This window comes from Ovis aries, chromosome 11 (genome assembly GCF_016772045.2).
Source record: "Ovis aries strain OAR_USU_Benz2616 breed Rambouillet chromosome 11, ARS-UI_Ramb_v3.0, whole genome shotgun sequence".
Lineage (NCBI taxonomy): Eukaryota > Metazoa > Chordata > Mammalia > Artiodactyla > Bovidae > Ovis > Ovis aries.
Window position 1 is genome coordinate 46,745,938 of NC_056064.1, and position 20,999 is coordinate 46,766,936.

At 41.2% G+C, this 20,999-nt stretch overlaps 1 protein-coding gene across 13 annotated transcripts in view; it reads left to right on the top strand.

Moving 5' to 3' along the window:
• Positions 1 to 20,363, top strand: part of TLK2 (tousled like kinase 2) — a 123,450-nt gene extending 103,087 nt beyond the window's left edge. For all 13 annotated transcript variants that reach the window (XM_060395755.1, XM_060395760.1, XM_060395756.1 and 10 more), the window contains 7 exons: positions 2,482 to 2,573; positions 7,149 to 7,238; positions 10,952 to 11,121; positions 12,512 to 12,650; positions 16,179 to 16,290; positions 18,023 to 18,130; positions 19,265 to 20,363. In XM_060395755.1, coding sequence (XP_060251738.1) covers positions 2,482 to 2,573; positions 7,149 to 7,238; positions 10,952 to 11,121; positions 12,512 to 12,650; positions 16,179 to 16,290; positions 18,023 to 18,130; positions 19,265 to 19,438 — 885 coding nt within the window. In that variant the 3' untranslated portion in view covers positions 19,439 to 20,363. The remainder of the gene's footprint in view (positions 1 to 2,481; positions 2,574 to 7,148; positions 7,239 to 10,951; positions 11,122 to 12,511; positions 12,651 to 16,178; positions 16,291 to 18,022; positions 18,131 to 19,264) is intronic.
• The last annotated feature ends 636 nt before the right edge of the window (positions 20,364 to 20,999 follow it).

Here is a 20,999-nt window from a genome sequence, read left to right on the forward strand (position 1 = left end):
TTTAGTTTTCATTCTTGAGTCATATACCTAATTTATTATTTATTTGGGGTAATTTTAAAAATTGTGATAAAAAACACATAGCATAAAAATTAGTAACTTAACCCTTTTTAAGTGTTCAGTTGTTGCTGTTCAGTCACACAGTCATGTCCAGCTCTTTGTGACCCCATGGATTGCAGCACGCCAGGCTTCCTTTTCCTTCACTGTCTCTGGGAGTTTGCTCAAACTCATGTCCATTGAGTTGATGATGCCATCCAACCATCTCATCCTTTGTTGTCCTCTTCTCCTGCCTTTGGTCTTTTCCAGCATCAGGGTCTTTTCCAATGAGTCAGCTCTTTGCATCAGGTGGCCAACGTATTAGAGCTTCAGCATCAGTCCATCCAGTGAATATTCAGGGTTGATTTCCTTTAGGATTGACTAGTTTGGATTCCTTGCTGTCCATGGGGCTCTCGAGAGTCTTCTCAGTTCAGTAGTGTTATATATATTCATGTTGTTCTGAAACAGATCTTCAGAACTTTTTCCTCTTGCAGAACAGGAGCTCTACTCACTAATCAGCAGCTGTCCTTTTTCTCTCTCCAGCTGCCGGTAACCACAATTCTACTTTATATTTTTATTTATTTGATTTTTTTTTGGTAGCTCATGTGAGGAATCACAGTGTTTGTCTTTTTGTGACTGGTTTATTTCATTTACCATAATGTTCTCAAAGTTTATCCATGCTTCAGCATGTGACAAGATTTTCTTCTTTTTAAACTTGGATAACCCTGAGATTGTATATATATATACTTCATTTTCTTTATTCATTCATCATCTGTCAGTTAACATTTGCATTGCTTCCTCCGCTTATCTATTGTGAATAGTGCTGCTTTGAGAACGCATGTGCAAATATCTCTTTGCGATCTTGCTTTCAGTTCTTCTGACTGTATACCCAGAAGTGGGGCTATTTCTTTTTTTAAAATCATCAAAATTGGTTCTTGGTGCTTCACTTGTTAGTGATTTCTTTATATTTTTTTCCTATTCTTCAAACATTTTAACACTTCTGAAGTCTGAATGCTTCTTACAACAATGTGTACATTAATGTATTCTTTTGCTGTCTTCCATGTAGCCCTTCTTCTTTTTTTTTTTTTTTTCATATAGCCCTTCTTAGATCACTGGTGAATCACAGTGTCTTGAACTCAGAAATAGGTTTTGATAATAGGAAAAAATGACACTTGTAGTTCATTGGTGCTCTTACAAATTAGGTGATGTTTAATCTGGCTTTTAATGGCTTGAAATGGTTCCCTCCTATAAAGCCATGATGGAGACATGCATACAGGTGGACTTCAGACTCTGTAAGAAAAACAGAGTTCAGAAGTTTCCATTTCTGTGAAATAAGATACTCTGTTTGAATTGAATGGTTTTTGTATTTTAAAAATACTAGTTTAAATTTGGTATATATTAGAAGTTTCTTTTATAAGCAGGCCTCTTTTATATCCTGTGCTTTGCTAGAGGCAGCTTGTCTTTCAAAAGATCTGTAGAGCAGTAATCACCACTCTCCATGGACTGTATAGCCTCTGCCTGTTGTCTTTATCTATTCATATGTTTGTGGAAACTGGCAGGTAGGTGGTAATAACATTGGAACTGAAGCAGTAAGCTTTTAATTTGAACTTTAAAGCCAGATTCATTCTAAAAAAGCTCCTCAAAAAATTGTATTGGGGAAATCTGTTGTAAAATGCTTCTTACTTTTTCAAATTGTGATGTACACCAGGCATCCTTGGAAATCTGTTACCTTTTTTTACCCCATAATCTAGCACCGGTGAGCTGATCTGGAGCTCGGGCCAACAGTGGTGGCCTTTGAGGAAAGCATGTCCCCTTTTTTGGATGCTGCTGGATAAGTGACTAGCTTCTGACATTGTTGAGGTCCAAAATTACTTTTTATTTATCCAGTATGTAGAGGTGCAACTAAACAAACTTAGCAAAGAGGTGTGTCCTGTTTCTTAAGGAAGCAGATAATCTGTGTCCCTAGCATTTCAAAAGTGGCAGGGTCTCTGAACCTAAAACTGCTCTAAAAATAAAGCCTATTAAAAATATTTACAAAAAGGAAAAGAAAAAAAGTGGCAGGACTTACTGTTGAAGAATGTCAAGTCCCAGAACCAGCTGAGGGATAAGAGCCAAGAGGTGAAAAAGGTCCCAAATAGGGTAGATGATATCCAGAAAGTTGTTTAGAAGTGACTGTTAAGTCATAGACTCAGAAGTTTATGGCATATGTTAGGTTTTCTTTTCTAAACCCCTTGGTGCCAGTGCATCTGGAGACTTCTCGATTGTCTCATCACGTTTTAAGAAAGATGATTACAACTCTGAAGGAAGTGTGCTGTCCACTGCCCTTGTTATTTAATAATGCATTTTGGACTTTTGAGAATGTTGGTTTGTTAAATAGAAGCTTCTGGTCAGTTGCCTGTAATTCTTGTTAGCATTATCCACAATATAATTTATTCCTTTTCTTTATAGGCATTTGATCTAACAGAACAAAGATACGTAGCTGTGAAAATTCACCAGTTAAATAAAAACTGGAGAGATGAGAAAAAGGAGAATTACCACAAGTAAGTGATACTAGAGTATCTGATTTTTCAAAATTTAGTATTAATAGCTGTAGTTTGAGCACTGTGTTAAGAGCTTTACATGCATTGCTGTTGTTTCATTTAATCCTCATAACTGTCCTTGGAGAGTAAATAAATCTTCCATCTTACTGATAAGGAAATTGATACATAGAAATTGAGTAACAGCTAAGAAATGGCTGAGCCTGTATTTAAATCCAGACTTCCCTTAATCCAGGCCCATGTATTTAACCCTCCCCTTCCATTGTGCCTCTGAAAGTAGCTATAATAAACAAGTAAAGCCTCATAAATTATTGTTGCTTGCCTGTAGAAAATGTGAGAGCATTCTGTGGTGGTCTGGGGACCCTGGGGAGCATGGGGTGGGGCTTCTGCTGCTGCTTCAGTCATCTCATCATGGAGGAGACCGTGCGGCACCTGCTGCCCCTCAGTGTGGTCCTCAGTGCTGGACCCTCCTCCCCGTCACGGGCCTTGCGTCTGAGAGTTCTCGTCCTCAGTGTCCCACTTGCTGTGCTTGCCCCTTTCTAGATGCCATTGTGGCAGCCCTCATCTGTACTGGGGGTGGAGGATGGGAGGGTGACTCATTAGAATGAACAGTTCTTACGTGTGCAGGTATGAATGTTTTTCTTCCACTAACGTCAGCCCTTGCCTGTCTCTGCCCTGAGCTTCAGAACATTGAAGTTACAGCTCACTTGCTTTGGAGGCCACTCAGACTTTTCTGTTAGAATCTCCCCTGGCCGTTAATATTGTTTCGTTTTTGTAGGAACAAGTACTATGTTAGACATGTCCTACCCCTGAAAGGAGAGACAGCCCCTTTTGATATAAAGCAGTCTACCTCCATTCTAATAAAAGCACTTTTGTTTTCTCTTATAAATAGTACTCTGGAGGGAAAAAGGCAAAAGAGTGGACTTTGTTTTAGGTGGCTTCTAAATCTCAGTGGGAAAATAAAACATTTCTACATCATTAACCCATTCTTGAGGCTTGGAGCAAGGCGACTCCTGCCGTATGGCTACTGTTCATCAGGGACCCAGGAATTCTTGCTGCTCTGTGCAGGTTGGCAGAGGTGCTCAGCGCTAGAAGAGAGAAGGGTCCTGTGGCATTAGGAGAGAAAGCGCTTAGCAGAGATGGGAAAAAGGATGCTATGTGCTCTGTGCATGGCACTCTGCCTGTGTCCGTGTGTGACAGGCGGCTGCAGTCCAGATGCTTCTGAGGAGCAGTTACATTGTTACAAGTACATTCCAGGCACTCGACAGGCAGGGACAAATGGCATGCGGCCGCAATTGCCAGGGAGCACTTAAGAGAAGACACCCACATGTTCTGACCAGTTAGGAAAATGGTGAGAAATGTCCTCATCATATTGAGACTCAAAGAGTCACCTTAGGGTATAGGAACAGTACCTGCATCTCTTTCACAGTGTTCTTCGGCTATCCTCGGAGCCTGTTCTGCAGCTTGTGTGCGCTGCCAACTCTAAACCAGCTGACTCTACAAGGGATGGACCTTGGTGAACCTTGAGGAGATAGTTCCTCTGCAGAGATTTATACAGACTTTGCCTCGTCTCCATGTCCAGCTTTCAGGCTGAGTTTAAAGAGAACTCAGGGGTCGAAGACTGTGGTGATTGCCCATGGGGGTTGTGCTCACTGTAGCCTTTTGAAGCAGTGAGGAATGGACACCAGGACCTCCTTGACACACTTGGCAAGCTGTTTAAGTCCTGGTGGGTGTGGATGGGGTCTCCTTTCCCATTTGTGCCTGATGGAGTCGCAGAGCAGGTGAAGGGGGTGGTCTTGTGTCTGAGTTCTTAGAGGTTCAGCTCAAGCTCCCAGTGCTGCCTTCCTATTCTTTGCCTCCTCATCAAGGCAGGAATCATGACTCCTGAGCACCTTTTGTGGAGCCATCTGAGCAGGAGCCATTTCCCAGTTGATAGACACACTGGTGGAGGGGTGGGTGGTGCAAAATTTCTGTGACCTCCATTCATCCTTGTGGGAAAATTCTTACAGCACTTCCACCTTTCTTGGAAAGGTTTTGCTTGCTAAGTGACAATAAATCATACAGAGGAATTTTAGGCTATAAGTAATAGTGAATTAGCAATATGGCATTAACCCCCTTGAACTGAGAGATTAAGGAGACATATCAGGCACTGAACAGATTTTAGAGAGTACTTCAAAAATTCAGTGTGAAACTGAAAAGGAGTACATTTCAGTGTTGTGGTCACATTATAAAATATGAAAATACTACTGTTACCTGCATATAGTAAGATCTTCTGCTTGCTTTTTCCTTCATGGGGATGACTTCCAGCCCCATCTGGAATCAGAACATGTATTTGGGTGAAAAAGAAAGAAAAATTCAAAGAAAATAAAAGGCTGTTGTATTGTTTTATTTAGAGTTCTATTTTGCACCCCCTTTCCTCTCCTTTCTCTGCAAGTAATAGAAGTAAACTGATTGTTTTGCTTTTGCGTTATTAAGCATTAATAGGCATTACTTGATTTCTTTAACCTCCCAAAATAGATATTAAGAAATTTATGGTAGGAAAAATTTCATATAAAGCTATCCACAGAAGTAACTGTATCTATACTCTTGTATGATACTCTTTTCTAATTTTCTAGGATATAATTACTGAAAGTCTAAATATATGTCTACTTAGAGTAGAAGACTAAATGGATCAGTTTCTTATTTGTTTCCTTATTTATAGTGCATTAGTCCCTTCGATGTTTAGTTGAAATTTGAACATATGAAGGATGTAAGAATATAAGGAGAACCTCTGCCTTGCCTGGTGAACTGTAGCAAATGGCTTTAGAGCCCGACGTGATGTTGAGGGGGGTCCTTTCATGACACACAGTTTCCTTAGTTGGCAAGGGCTTGTGACAGTTTCTTTAATTTATAATTTTTTCTTCCTTTATTTTCCTCAGTTTTTTAATACCTCCATGGAGAAATTGGCCTCTACTCTGAAATGCACAAAATCAAAAAGTTAAAAGGGCAGAGAACGATAGCTTTCTAGTGTGTGAGAATAAGAAATGACTTAACAGTAATCTGTTTAGACCATAGATTTCTAAACTTGTTTTTTTTAGAAATAGTACCACCTTTATTTTACCAAATGAAATGAGGTATTACGTGATTTTTTTTTTTTTTTTTCGTCCATGCTATGAGGCATGTGGGATCTTAGTTCCCCATCAGGAATCAAACCTGCTTACCCTGCACTGGAAGCGTGGTGCTGCTCCAACTCAGTGCTGACAAGTTTTTCTTTTCAGAAAGACATAAAGATACTGATGAGGACTTCCCTGGTGGTCCAGTGGTTAAGGATCTGCCTGCCAATACAGGGGACGTGGGTTTGATCCCTGGTCCCGGAAGATTCCACATGCCGCAGGGCAGCTGATAAGCCTGTGCATCAAAACTACTAAACCCACATTCTAGAGTCCATGCTCTGCAACAAGAGAACCCACCACAACTAGAGAGTAGCCCCTACTCACCACAGCTAGAGAAAGCCTGTGCACAGCAACAAAGACTCAGTGCAGCCAAAGATTCTTTAAAAATTAAAAGAAAAATGCTGATGAAATGAAGCATTAGAAGAAGCAAAACTGCCCAAAATGGCCACTTGAAAAATAAACGTAATCAAACAGCGTTTTCTTTGGGGAAGAACATTTAATCACTTTGAGATTGCTATTCTTCCCTTCCCTCTTCCCCTAGTTGTTCCTCAATTTTCTTCGATTGAGTACTTTCTATGTATTTTTGACATGCTGAAATACATTTCAGAAAACATCTTTTGACTCCTACGACAAAATGCCCCAAACTAAATGGTGCTAGGTTACTTAAAATATAATATCCTAAAATATATATATAATAATATCCTGTTACTCTTTTTAAGTAAGAACTAAATTTTATTCTTTAAAATTCAGTATATGAATACGTCAGATTCCATAGTACATTTTTCTTCCTTATCTTACTAAAGAAAAAAGACATATGTATGAAAAAACATCTCTTAATCTAAGAAAACTAAGATTCCCATAGTTTCAAACTTTTTATCAAATTAGCATTTTCTTAGAAAGTAATGCTTTACATTCTTTTTAAATTTTTTTAAAATTCTTTTTTGTAAAGAGTAGGATTGAAAAACAAGTCCAATGCATTTGTAATTGCCTTATCTTACCAGCAGTCCTTTTACTCAGTGAGTTTACATGCCAAAATTGATCCCTGTAATGGAACCCCAGGGTATAAACATTTGTAGGTAGAAAGTATCCGCTTCAGAGAAAAGAAAAAAAGTGCTGTCTTAATCATTTTTAAACCTCTGCTGTTTGGGTATCAATATAAAAGAGGTAAGGTTATCACAGAATGAACTTGCAAAGGATAAAAGTTAGTGCCTACTGTTTTCCCAACAGCTTGGCAGAGGCCTGTGGAGAAAACAGAGTGAAGGAAGGCTAGAGGACTTGATGGCCTTGAATGGAGCGGCTGTGTGGGAGCAGTGGGGCAGTGGGTGAATCAGGAGGGTCCTGGAAGAGCCCCGAAGGACAGGGCGAAATGCAAAATGTTAAATGCTTCCCTGTAAACAGAATACAGATATTTCCCTTTTGTTCACAGGCATGCATGTAGGGAATACCGGATTCACAAAGAACTGGATCATCCCAGAATAGTTAAGCTGTATGATTACTTTTCACTGGACACTGACTCGTAAGTACTATGCCATTTCTAGCTTAGCAGAGAATATGATTTTCTTGCAGTGTGTTGATGACTCAGGGAATGGAATTTAAATCTGGGTCCGGAAAATACTGCCTGAGGGGGCTAAATGTATTTACGGGCAAATGATTGTATTTGAATTCAGATTGGGGCCAGCAAGACATGCATTTCTTGGCCACAGGATGGGTGCACTTGTGTGCTAGTCAGTGCTTAACAACCAGCTTGGAGGGGAAGGCATAGGGCTGATGGGTACTGTTTGCCAGTTTCTATGAAATAAGACTCTGAACATGTCCAGTTTTTTTGAAAAGGGGGGGCAGCTTTATTGAGATAGGTTTATATACCATATGGTTCACTCATTTAAAAGCACACAGTATTCATAGGTACGTTGAGGCCATGACCGTAGTCAGTTTTAGAACATTTTTTCCACCTCAGAAAGAAATCCTGTACCTTGTTCTGTAATCCCCCTTTTCCTCCACTCCACTGCTGCTGTAAGCAACCGCCTGTCTGCTTTTTGTGTCTATAGATCAGCTATTCTGGGACTTTCATAGGATGGATCATGTAGTGTGTGAACTTTTGTGGCTGGCCTCTTTCCCTTAGCATGGTATTCTTTTAAGGTTCTTCTTGTGTCATTTATCAGTACTTCATTCTGTTTCATGACTAAATATATTCTACTGTATGCAAATACTACCTTTTGTTTATCCATTTATCCTACCAGTGGCTTAAAAACTAGCTCACAAGATTTCTGAAATTTAACTCTCAGCTCTCAGAAACTGGTACAAATTGGTGCTGGCATACCACAGACAAGCAACAGTCAAGTGAGGCTGATGAACACTGATGGGCCTTTTGAAGTTCTAGCAGTATGATTTCATCATAGAATTAGAATGAAATGTGGCAGAGTCTAATGCTACATCTGAAAATATAGGTTGGTTCAGAGGCCTATAGGGATTTCAGTCCAGCCTTCTCACTTTGTAGGTGGAGAGTTGAGGACCAGAGAAGCTACATGACTTGTCTGAAATCTTTAATAATCGTAGGCATTGTTGTATTTCATTACTTGGTATAGGTAAGCTCTTGATCTCTTGGTTTATCCAGGAGTTTAGAAATAGTTCAGCATTTGTAAACATCTTCTCTGTTGGAGGCTGAATTGAATCAGGAAAGCATGCTTAGGCCTGGCCCGCAGGGGTTTCCTTCCCCCTCCCAGATGGCGGCTGTCTCAGAGCTTGATGTGTGAGAGCCCATCCACATTTAGAAATGGCCCCAAAGGGAGACCATAATTCCCTTTGGAAACATCCACTCAGGGATTTCCCCTTTCCAGTCAAGTGCAGTCAGCACAGTGCTGTGCGTGGTGTGGAGTGGGTTTCAGGAAAACAGCGAGTTAAAAAGCAGGTCTCCACAGGGTAGCTTTATTGTTTTGCTTTCAACAAGTTCCTTGAATACTAGGAAGGACACACATACCCCCCAAATATAAGCGCAAAAATCATTTCAAAAATAAATACAATGACTTGGATTATCTGCTGTTTTGAATTGTATACACACTTTTAACTAATATGAGAAATTGAGCTGATTTTGCACTACTCTTGAGCTGTTTACTTTGTTCTTCCTGTTGTGTGTATGGTGAATTTTTCCCCAAAATAAGTCAAATCTTTGTTTTAGAAAGTTGTCTGAGAGTTGAGTATTAAAAATGAGATTTTATTTTCAGCTTGCATTGGGTCCAAAATAAATTCACTAAGCCTGAGAGTCTATGCCTCAGATTTCAGCATATCAGATCAGAGAAATTGATACATTCTAGGCCTATTTTCTCAAATAGAATGCTAGCATGTTGGGACGTGCTATGTTTTGTAAGAAGCATGAGCTGTTGGTCAGTTTGGGGGTCCCTTGGGACTGTGTGTGTCCACATTTTGTTGCTTTGCTTCCTGAAGGTCTTCAGTGGCCCATAGGCCCTGAATGTGAGTCCTGCGTCAGTTTGGTCTTAGATGAGTTGGCCCTTGTAGGCTGTGTTCACCAGGCTCTTTTGTCAGTTGTTCAATGGGATTAATTCAATGGGGAGACAGAAGTGGTGGTGGGTGGAGACTCCTCCCCCCATGGTTCCAGGTTCCCTGGTGACCCTGGTTCTGATTGCACCATCTCCACCCTCTGGCATTAGGGTGCTAATGACTTCCTGCTCTAGATGATTTCTAGCGTGCTCACTGGCCACTTTGTCTTCTCAGCTCTTCCATCATCTGTGTGATTAGTTCTCTGAATTAAAGCCTCTCTGTTTTAAATACTCCAGTAATTTTTATTTGCCAGCAAGACCCTGAGTGATTTCACCACATTGTTACAGCTTCAGTTCAGTTCAGTCACTCAGTCTTGTCCGACTCTTTGCGACCCCGAGAATCACAGCACGCCAGGCCTCCCTGTCCATCACCAACTTCCCGAGTTCACTCAAACCCAGGTCCATCGAGTCGGTGATGCCATCCAGCCATCTCATCCTCTGTCGTCCCCTTCTCCTCCTGCCCCCAATCCCTCCCAGCATCAGAATCTTTTCCAATGAGTCAACTCTTCTCATGAGGTGGCCAAAGTATTGGAGTTTCAGCATCAGTCCTTCCAATGAACACCCAGGACCAATCTCCTTTAGGATGGACTGGTTGGATCTCCTTGCAGTCCAAGGGACTCTCAAGAGTCTTCTCCAACACCACAGTTCAAAAGCATCAATTCTTCGGCACTCACATCCATACATGACCACTGGAAAAACCATAGCCTTGACTAGATGGACCTTTGTTGGCAAAGTAATATCTCTGCTTTTAAAATAGTTTAAAAGGTATTCATCTCTCAGGAAGCCTAGCTTCAGTTTATGACTGCCTTGGAAGACAGACACATGACCCTTCATACCGTGAATGCTGCACAGCTTTAGATCTGTGTGACGTACTGGTATAAGTGAAAGAAAGAACTCATACTATATAATGATACATTTGTTAGAACTACAGATGCTGTCCTTTAAAAAGCTCTTTTATACCTTGTGTATTTAACAAAGAAAAATCATAGTATATGCAGTCTGCTAGGAGCAGTAGTATGCAGTCAGCCATGGGGACCTGGGCAAACCCTAGATTCTTTCTTACTGTCAGCACCCGGGGTCATATAAAATGTTTCCAGTGAGGACTGTGTATTTGATCCTAACATACTTGTTTAGAAAGGGAGCATCCTGTGGATAGTAGAGTAAGTGTCCAGCTTAAACACATGACAGTTCCTGCCCGTATTCCTGAAGTCTGATGCAAGAAGCCGTGTGCCCTGGGTGAACTTTAGCAGAGCAGGTTCCAATGTGAAGGGTGCAGACACTCTTCACTAAGAGTTGGCGGTTTACTTCCTGTAAACTGCTAATACTGAATAGAGAGTAAAAGAGTATTTTAAAGAGCAAAGAAGAAGGAAGTGAGAAGCCATCTACCTTAGCAGTCCCCAACCTTTTTGGCACCAGGGACCAATCGTGTATGTGGAAGACAATTTTTCCACAGATGGGGCAGGGGGTGGGGGGTGACTTTGGGATGATTCAAGCTCATTACATTTATTATGCACTTTATTTCTATTATTATCACAGCAGCTCCACCTCAGATCATCAGCATTAGATCCCAGAGGTTGGGGACCTCTGAATTACCCGATGGTTTCACTGGGGCTTGTTTAGTTAGACTTAATCTGCTTGCTTTTATCCCACAATCAAGTGTTGGTTTATTTGTCTTTAGGTTTTGTACAGTACTAGAATACTGTGAGGGAAATGATCTGGACTTCTACCTGAAACAGCACAAATTAATGTCGGAGAAAGAAGCCCGATCCATTATCATGCAGATTGTGAATGCTTTAAAGTACTTAAATGAAATAAAACCTCCTATCATACACTATGACCTCAAACCAGGTATGTCTAATTTTTAGGAGACAGTATTGGTGGTATTTCTTTGGTCTTATAAGTAACTTTCAATTTTATAAAGTTACGGGATTTGGTGGGGGCCAGAAAGGCCTAATAAAATCGGACTCTAAATTGCTGGGTAGGTGTGGGAATAAGAGTCCTAGCTGCACAGCACGGGGTTTAGGAGGTTGGGTCGTATTCAGTGCTCTGGAGAAACAATGCCCTTGTCTTTAGAGCCAGGGCAGTTCATGATGTCAGTCCGATTAAGAAAGAACTGCTCTGGCAAGCTTGGTTTTGTTTTTCCCCATTACTCACACCGCACAGCAATCCTTCTACCCCAAGTCTCTTTGATAAGTGCCCTCACATTAGCAAATGATTCTCCAAGTATGCCCCCCATTTCATTAAATTCTGAGCAGAGTTTTCCATCTTTTTGTATGGTTACTATCTAACTTTGATAGTTGTTGGCAGGGGAGAGAGCAGTTTGACTTCTGTCTGTTGTCTTCCTCAGCTGTTGCTTAGAAGTCTGCCTGTGTGCTCTTCAGACAGCTCTATCCAGCTGAGCTTAGGTGTTGGGAAGAGTCCCCTTTACCTCCTGGTGGGGACAGTTAACTTTGCCATCCTCTTCTGATAGCTACATATTAAATCTCACTATTTTTTAATGACTAAAGTGAAAGTTGCTCAGTCATGTCTGACTCTTTGCGACCCCATGGACCATACAGTCCATGGAATTCTTCAGGAGTGGGTAGCCTTTCCCTTCTCCAGGGCATCTTCCCAACTCAGGAATCGAACGCAGGTCTCCCTTACTGCAGGCAGATTCTTTACCAGCTAAGTCACAAGGGAAGCCCCTTTAATGACTAAATAAATGACTAAAAAATTCATTACAAGGAAGTGATTTTTTAAAAGATGGCTGCTGTGTGATTGGGTTTTCTGTTACTGAATCCATTACATTTTCCTGGCCCAGGAGCTGTAGGTGGCACTGTGGTACTAACTTAGATTCCCGTGTATGTTTTCTTTGATTCCACACCACCCTTCCCAAACTACTGTTCCAAACAGGGTGGCTTAGAGATCCGTCCTGAAAGTTCAGATGAAAGTTTCCCACTATTTTTGACCAACCATACAAATGATATTTTACTTGGGCTAGTTAATTATTTTTTTCCACTGCTCATAGTGCTGGTTTTGGCACATTAAGCAGGTGATTCTTGGAAAAGAGAAATTTGCAGCCAGATACTTACGACTCTCCTCTAGCATCCAGAGTCCAGAATGTTTTATTGCAGAGATTTAAATGTTTGCTCTTATGTGTAAGAGTTGGAGTCCAGTTGTCCTCTTCTTGTCTGTTATTACTACCTTGGCTTTTCCTAGTAAGTCTCTTTTTTATTCATGAAGATTTTTATCTTTTTAGGTAATATTCTTTTAGTAAATGGTACAGCATGTGGAGAGATAAAAATCACAGATTTTGGTCTTTCCAAGATAATGGATGATGATAGCTACAATTCAGTGGATGGTATGGAGCTAACGTCACAAGGCGCTGGTACTTACTGGTAGGTGTCTGAAAGATGGAGGTGTGGCTATGCTGTGCTGGAGTGTTGGTGATTGTTCATTAGACTATATTCTGTCTGCTTAGGCAGAAATGCTGTATATCATAGTAGACTTTCCTCTCCAAATATTTGCTGTCTTGTCAGCAGTTTGACTCTTTGTATTTACATGAATTTGTCTTAATTTTTCTTCTTATTCTTAAAAACCATTGAGAGAGGGATTATGCGTGACCAGGCATTTTGAGTTGTGTTTGCTCCGTAGGTCAGGCCCTACCGTGTACATAGAGAATGAGGTTACTCGTGTGTATGTAAAGACTGGCCCTCACTTCCTTTCAGAATTTCAAATGCAGGTCTCTCTCTTCCTGAGTTGATGGGTTGAGGAAGTTTTTTCTAACGTTGCCTGAAGATGGTGGACTGAAGAACCCAAGAGTTTTAAAGATTAGGATGTAAAATAAGCACAGCATCCCTTGAGATCTAAACAGGAAAAAGTGAGCATGATTTGCCAAGAATTGTATCCATTTCTGGCAGCCATGCTCCAAGAGGTGTGGGCCGCATTTCTTCCCATCTGCTGTCACTCGCCCACCCCCAGCCACTCTGCCCAGCTGGCTCTGCCTGCCTGTTGTGTGCCCTGTCTTACTCCGTCTCCTACTCCTTTTGACAGTAAGCACCATGAAAGATACCTGTGGCTCACGCATTTGACTTTGTGATTGTAAAGGTGTTAGCAGAGCTTCCTTTTCATTTCTGAGGTGGTAACACAAAGCCACACATTGGAATGTTTGATTCTGAACATGGAGAAGCCTCCTGTAGCATTAAAGGAGGGGAAATGCATGCAGTTAAATCCCAAGGTCAGTTGGCCAGATCACTGATGTTTGAGACTAGACGACCCTGGCCCTTAGCCAGTCAGTGACTGGGAATGAGGGTGTTGATGGGAAGCAGACAGAGAAGAGGGGAACATCAGCCCTGTTGTCACCCCCACCATACTGAAGAGTCGATCATGCCCTGCTAAAAGCCCCGTGTACACACAATCCCAACTCTCCTTTGTTCCTTAGTGTTTGCGGAGATGGTACCTATAGTGAAAATCAGTCCCTAAATTAAAACTTTGAGATTCTAGGTTTAAAATAGAAGCTACACTTACAGTGTTTATTCACTTGGTGGTTTTTGTGGGTTCCTGTCAGTAAATGATACAAAAATATCTGCTGTTGGAAATTCTGGAAGCAGGTCTATACCTCTGTTTTATAAATTCGCTAGAACTTGGATTTGAACTTTTTCATTTGATAGCTTGTTCTTTTTTAAAGGTGAAGATTTTTCACATTTAAATTAGCTATCTCATTGCTGCCTGTTGCTGTATTTGCTAAGCCATAAAAGTCAGTAGTTTGGCATTTACATAAAAGTATGTAATGTTTGGGATTTGCTTCAAAGGAATCTGGGGGAGATTAAGAGGGGTGTACATGAACAAAGATTTGCCATGTTGACAGTTACTGAAGCTGGATGATGTTTACTTGGGGGTTCATTTTATGATGTTTTTCTACTTTATATTTGAAGACTTTTTTTTTTTTTTTCATGGTAAGAGTAAGGTAGAAAGGAAGCTACTGAGAAAATTCAATTGTTTGAGTTTCTGTGAAGGTTTAAAAAGTAAAAATTCTCCATATTGGTGTTTCTAATCACCGTCCTCACTGTCATCCTCATATTATGTCCCAGAAAGATACAGACAGAATGTGAGGACATAACAAATTTTAAGTGAGCATTTGCAGCGTTTGGTTGTTCCAGAATTCTTCTGCATGGAATACTGCTTTTAAACAAGTAACCCATAGACTAGGCTTTGAGAATCATTTAGACTAGGCTTTGAGAGGATTTTATCATGATGGCATATGCAGTTATGTTTGTTTTTTAAACACGATTTAGTGCAATATCTTAGAACCCTCTTCTATTCTCCCTCCCAAAGTCCTTGATAGGGACTTAGAATGCTTATTATATGGGTGAAGAACTAATCTGTTTCTTCATTTATAGATGGGGAAACTGAGACCTAGAAGGTGATATGCTAAACTTAAACTATTAAGAGACAATGTCTCCTGTATTCTCATTATTTGACCAAATTATTACTTTGCATTTGGATAAGTCCAGCAATCTCCATTTTTCCTCACCACAAACAAGAACTTACTTCTTCCCCACCATTACCACAAAAAAGTTATAAGTACATTAAAAGATCATTTTAGAATCAAGGTTTTGTTATTTATCCAAGCTCATATTTAAATTATGTATATTAAAGGATTAAAAGCCATGAAAACCTGGGATTCAGGGAGATTTTAGTGGCATTTGGATGAGCTGTTCTTTTTATAGATTCTTTCATCTATATTTTTATTTCTTTCCCTTTCTCTCCCCATGCTCCCCTTGTGAGTTTTCTGTCTATATTTTCATTTTTCAGTGTATGTTTTGGCTAGACACTTTCATTGTGAAATAATAATCTAAGTCAATGGTCTTAATAATTTTAAAACGACTATTAAAAGAAGTAGCGTAAAACTAAACTTCTTAAAAAAAGCCCATCATCTGAACATTTTCTGCCTCTCAACTCTTATGATCCCCTTTCAGCTATACATTTAGGTTTTTACATCAGAAGCACAGCAGGGTTTAAAATAGTTTTTCACAAAACTGATTTTGCCAGCATGAAATCTGCAGAGGTCGATCTGTTATCTTTAGAATTCTGCCTTCCAGCTGTGCCAATGCTAAGACTCCAGGCAGTGAGGAGAGGCATATTATTTGGTTTCCTAAATGCTAAGAGGCACTTACCTTCCACACCATACAATTTGGTGTGGTTGGCTGTCCAGCTAGTCTTTTTAGAGGTCAGGAGTGGGTGGGGAGGGAAGGAATTCAGATGAGGATTGAGTTGGGCCAACAGCTAGTAGTTTATTTGGCTTTTAGGCACTATTTGTTAGTCTTCCATAAGCCCCTGATCATCCTTAAAGTAGGAAATATAAACTGTCCCTTCATAATTTGAACTTTAATGCCACCATTGATTATAATTGTAGTCAGTCTAGATTTCCAGAAGAGGCTACCTTAAGAAGACACTTAATAGCCACTCTCCTCAGAGATTTATACTGGATCCTGAATTCATTTGGATTTTTACGAGTTATTTATTTTACAGACTGTTTCTTCTTCTGTCAGCGTGAAAGGAAATAACACCACTTGTATTTTAATTTTGTTGCTACAGCTATCATAAAAGGAAATGCACTTCTGTGTTTCCCTCCTCTTTTTAAACACTTGCTGAATGACATTTTACACTAGGCACAGGCCTGGAAAAGAATGCTTGGGTGGGTAAAGTAGGAACTAGGGAGAATATTTACCTCTCTCAGTAAATAAGAAATAGGACATGACCACCTCCTTAACTTAGAGTGTCTTTATCAGCTGGATCTAAGTTGGCTTTCAGATGTTAAGATTCGTATATTTTTATTTTCATCAAAGTCCTTAGTTTGCCTTTTTGTACATGTCTTAGATTTATACAGTTGTTTTTCTAAGAATTTTTATTTCCCTTTTGTCCAGGTATTTACCACCAGAGTGTTTTGTGGTTGGGAAAGAGCCACCAAAGATCTCAAATAAAGTTGACGTCTGGTCAGTGGGTGTGATCTTCTACCAGTGTCTTTATGGAAGGAAGGTAATGAAGACGGCTGGGTGTGGTGGCTTCTGTCTTGGCGGTGCATGTACACAGTGGCACTGTGTAGAGTATTCCCTTGGAATTAGTCATTGGGTTATGCAGAATGGAATCCTGAAAGTTGTGGTTTGGAGAAAATACAGACTTAATTATAGAAGCTTTATGCATATAAGCAGAAATTTTCAGTTCCAGGGCATCTAATGAATTCTGCTGGGCTGTTGAAGACATCCTTTTCTTGCCGTTTACAGTTAGATCTAGAGAGCCCATATGCCGCGAGTAGAGAGTCCCAATGCAGCCAAATAATTAAATACTTTACACACACACACTCGCACAACCTTCCCAAGATCTACTCTTAAGGGTCGCGAGAACTGAAACTTGAAATACCTGCAAGGCTTCTTATTCCCAGCCACCCCATGAGCATAAAGTATGCTTTGTATTTCTATACTGGGGAACTGGTGCCAGAAAGTACTTATTTTCTGTTACTTCTTTTTTATTATTTATTTATTTATTTATTTATTTTTCTTCATTTTACTTTACAATACTGTATTGGTTTTGCCATACATTAACATGAATCCACCACGGGTGTACATGAGTTCCCAATCCTGAACCCCCCTCCCACCTCCCTCCCGTACCATCTCTCTGGGTCATCCCAGTGTACCAGCCCCAAGCATCCTGTATCCTGCATCTTTCTGTTACTTCTCATAAAGGTAATATATTATCTGAATAAGTGAAGAGCTAGGTAGTAAACTACACATAAGGGATTTTCACATTTATGTTTTCCTTGTGAGCATAATATCTTGTATATCCTGGGATCCAGTTGTATATTTATATTCCTATTTCTGCTACCAGTGCATTTGTATGTTTCAATGTTCCCCATTGGGCTGTGGGTATAAACCATTTGGGAGTTCTGCAACTCACTTAGATTCCTAATACTTTGATTACAATCCCCAGACCAAACTCTTAATTCAGATTTCAGCTTAGTCTTTAACTTCGCTTTGGTCTTTGTTTCTTTATTGTACCAATCAAACATTCAGAAACTGTTTAGAACTAATGGGGTTAATTATTATTTATACTCTGATGTTGTAGAAGTGCTGCTGATAATGGTGGCAGAGGTTATCTAACAAGAACTGTGATCTCAGTAGAAACACTATAAAGATGACACTAGGTGTGAACTTCTTTCCTAGGAGTTTATTAGAAAACAGCAAAAAAAAAAAAACCAAACAAAAAACCCAGCAATTTGTGGCACAGATGAAGCCACTCACTGAGTAGCCCCAGCTCTGACCCACCCCCACCAACTATGTCCTGATCCCTCTCCTCTTTGACTTCCTTCCCATCTTTTTATCTGCGTCTTGGGTCCGTCCATGGCACACATACATATTACTTACCACTTTGGGCAAAAGAGTTTGCTGGTTCCTGTTCTGAATCTTCCTTATCTTTGCTGTAAGCAAAGCTTAGCAGAGGCACTGTGCTATAGCAAATGCTGCTTCTGGTCCCAGCTCTACATTAACCTAGATGTTGGAACTTGAGCAAATTACTTCAAAAGCAAGTTACTTCAAATCCACGTCTTTCCATCCTTTATCTATGAAATGAGAGAATTAGAGGAGATCATCTCTAAAGTTCCTTCTAGCAATTCTTGTGGAAATATATGTTTACCTTTCCCTTCTCTTTGTTTTTGAATTGTGTTCTCTTTAATTTTAACCAGAGGCCTACCTTTGTTTGTTTTTTTATTTTATAGCCTTTTGGCCATAATCAGTCCCAGCAAGACATTCTACAGGAAAATACGATCCTCAAAGCTACTGAAGTGCAGTTCCCGCCAAAGCCAGTAGTAACACCTGAAGCAAAGGTAGGTTCTGACCCACTGCCCAGCAGAAACGTCTACTTTGCTTTCTCTATTATTTCTCTGGGTAATTTCTCCAACCTCTGTCTTCTTCTCGCCGTCTCTTCCCACAACAAATATTTATTAGGTGCCTAGTATTAGACAGCTTCCCAGGTGGCACAGTGGTAAAGAATCTGCCTGCCACTGCAGAGGAAGAGGGAGACGTGTGTTCAGTCCCTGAGTGGGGAAGATTCCCTGGAGTAGGAAATGGTAGCCCCTTCCAGTATTCTTGCCTGGAAAATTCCATGGACAGAGGAGCCTGGCGGGCCACAGTCCATGGGGTCGCAAAGAGCTGGACACGACTGAGCAACTAACCACAAGTGGAAGTGCTAGACACTGTTCTGGGTAGTGGAAAGAGCTGTGACGGTAAAGCAGCGAACTACATAGGCAAGGTTTATAAACATAAAATAAAAGATAATTGTAGAAACTGGGGCTGTGTAGCTCTTCATACCCAGCACAAAGGAAACGTCCATGTTGGTAGTAAATTAGGAATCCAAATCAAACCCCACTCACAGTAAGCTTGTATGTTTGCAGAACTCTTGGGGGAGACAAGTCCTGGTCAGATTTTCCTTCACTTAGATGTGTGCCTGATCATTTGCTTAACAACTTTTCAAGGAAGAATAAGATACACCGAGAAAGCACTTGCCAGCGTGTGACACACGGCAGTGTTAGTGTCATCTCATCACCTTTCATGTGGTGATATTTGGTAACTACAGTTTTCACTTCCTCAGGAAGTTTACATGAGACCAGATGCAGAACTATGAAGTTAGGCTGTGCCCATGCATACCAGCCAAGGCAGAGAGAGATTTTTCTTTTGGTCTTTGTGCTCTGGGGACAGAGATCTGTAGAGGTCATGCCGCATTCCCCCTCGGGACTGGCTCAGGCACCTGTGCTGGAGAAGGAGTCAGTGGCCACAGAGCAGCGCTGCACCTGGCACATCTTTTCTGGGTCCACCTAGTGGTTTCCAGGCAAGGCCCTAAGCCCCTTCTCTTTAGGAGACTTTTGCTCTGGGCCCTGGCAGCTGCTACAGAACCTCCTGGGTTCCCTCCTGGCGTGCCAAGATTATCTGCTTCAGACTTCTTCAAGAAACTTTCTTTTCAGGCGTTTATTCGACGATGCTTGGCCTACCGAAAGGAGGACCGCATCGACGTCCAGCAGCTGGCCTGTGACCCCTACTTGCTTCCTCACATCCGAAAGTCGGTCTCCACGAGTAGCCCTGCTGGAGCTGCTATCGCGTCAACCTCGGGGGCGTCCAATAACAGTTCTTCGAATTGAGACTCACTCCCAGCCACAGACTGTTCGACACACACAGAGTGGACAAATGGCGTTCAGCAGCGGGTTTGGAACATAGCGAATCCAAATGGATCTCATGAAACCTGTACCAGGTGCTTTTATTTTCTTGCTTTTTTCCCATCCATAGAGCATGACAGCATCGATTCTCATTGAGGAGAAACCTCGGGCAGCTCTGGCCAGGCCTCGTAGGAAAAGGCCCCGCCCAAGGTTCCGGCGTCAACGGCCACTGCGTGTGGCTGCTCTGAGTGAGGAAAAAATTAAAAAGAAAAACTGGTTCCATGTACTGTGAACTTGAAAACATGCAGACTCAGGGGGGTCCCTGATGCAGTGCTTCAGATGAAGAATGTGGACTTGAAAATACAGACTGGGCTAGTCCAGTGTCTATATTTAAACTTGTTCTTTTCTTTTAATAAAGTTTAGGTAACATCTCCTGAAAAGCTTGTAGCACAAAGGCTCGGCTGGGGATGGTGTTTGACTTCGGAGGAAAAAAGTTGCTATTGCCCGTTAAAGGCACTAGAGTTAGTGTTTTATCCCTAAATAATTTCAATTTTTAAAAACATGCAGCTTCCTTCCCCCCTTTTTTTATTTTTGAAAGAATACATTTGGTCATAAAGTGAAACCCGTATTAGCAAGTACGTGGCAATGTTCATTCCAATCAGATGCAGCTTTCTCCTCCGTCTGGTCTCCTGTTTGCAATTGCTTCCCTCATCTCAGTAGGGAAAAAATTGAGTGGGAGTACTGAGATGTGTGGGGTTTTGCCATTGGACAAAGAATGAGGTTAGAACTCTGCAGCTTGGAGTCTCTCTAGGTTTTCAACTATTTCTTCACAATTTGAACACTTGACGGTTGTCCCTTTTAATTTATTTGAAGTGCTATTTTTTTAAATAAAGGTTCATCTGTCCATGCAGTCCTCTTGGATTCTCTGAATGTAGTAACCATTGAAACTGTTCCAAAGGCAGGCAGAACTCAGGCTGGGGAGCCAGTGCTGCAGGGAGCAGGAGTTCCCACCCACAGACCCCGTGGACTTGCTGAACTGTGTGCATTTCTTGTTACAATGATATTAAAACTTGATCAGCACATAAGCTTTCCTCTGTTAGCTCTTTTGACAGGAAACAGCCTCCAGCCACCTGAATTATGTGGGTGTGTGCTGGTGTGTGTTGTTTCTGAGATGGATGATCAGCTGAAGATGGAGCTGAAATGGGAGCTGCGTTGCCCCACCATGCCCTTGAAACAGCAGAACACTCGACAGTAGAGGGGGGAAGGAGGCCAGAGTCTGAACATGTGGTAGCCAGCTTGGAATGTTACTGACATATGTGGCAAGAGGGCTCAGCCAGAAATATTTAAAGATGCAGTGCTCAGGCATGCGAGTTGCCTGGGCAAGGGGCAGGCTGGGGGGTGGCGGGGGGCGGCCGTCAGGAAGGGTAGAGAGCACTCAAATGACTCACAACTAGTATTTCTTTTACTTGTGAAGAATGCCAGTAGTGACACATTCTCCAGGACCTTTATGGACCTGCCCCTTTCCCCAGTGTCAGGCTATCTTAAG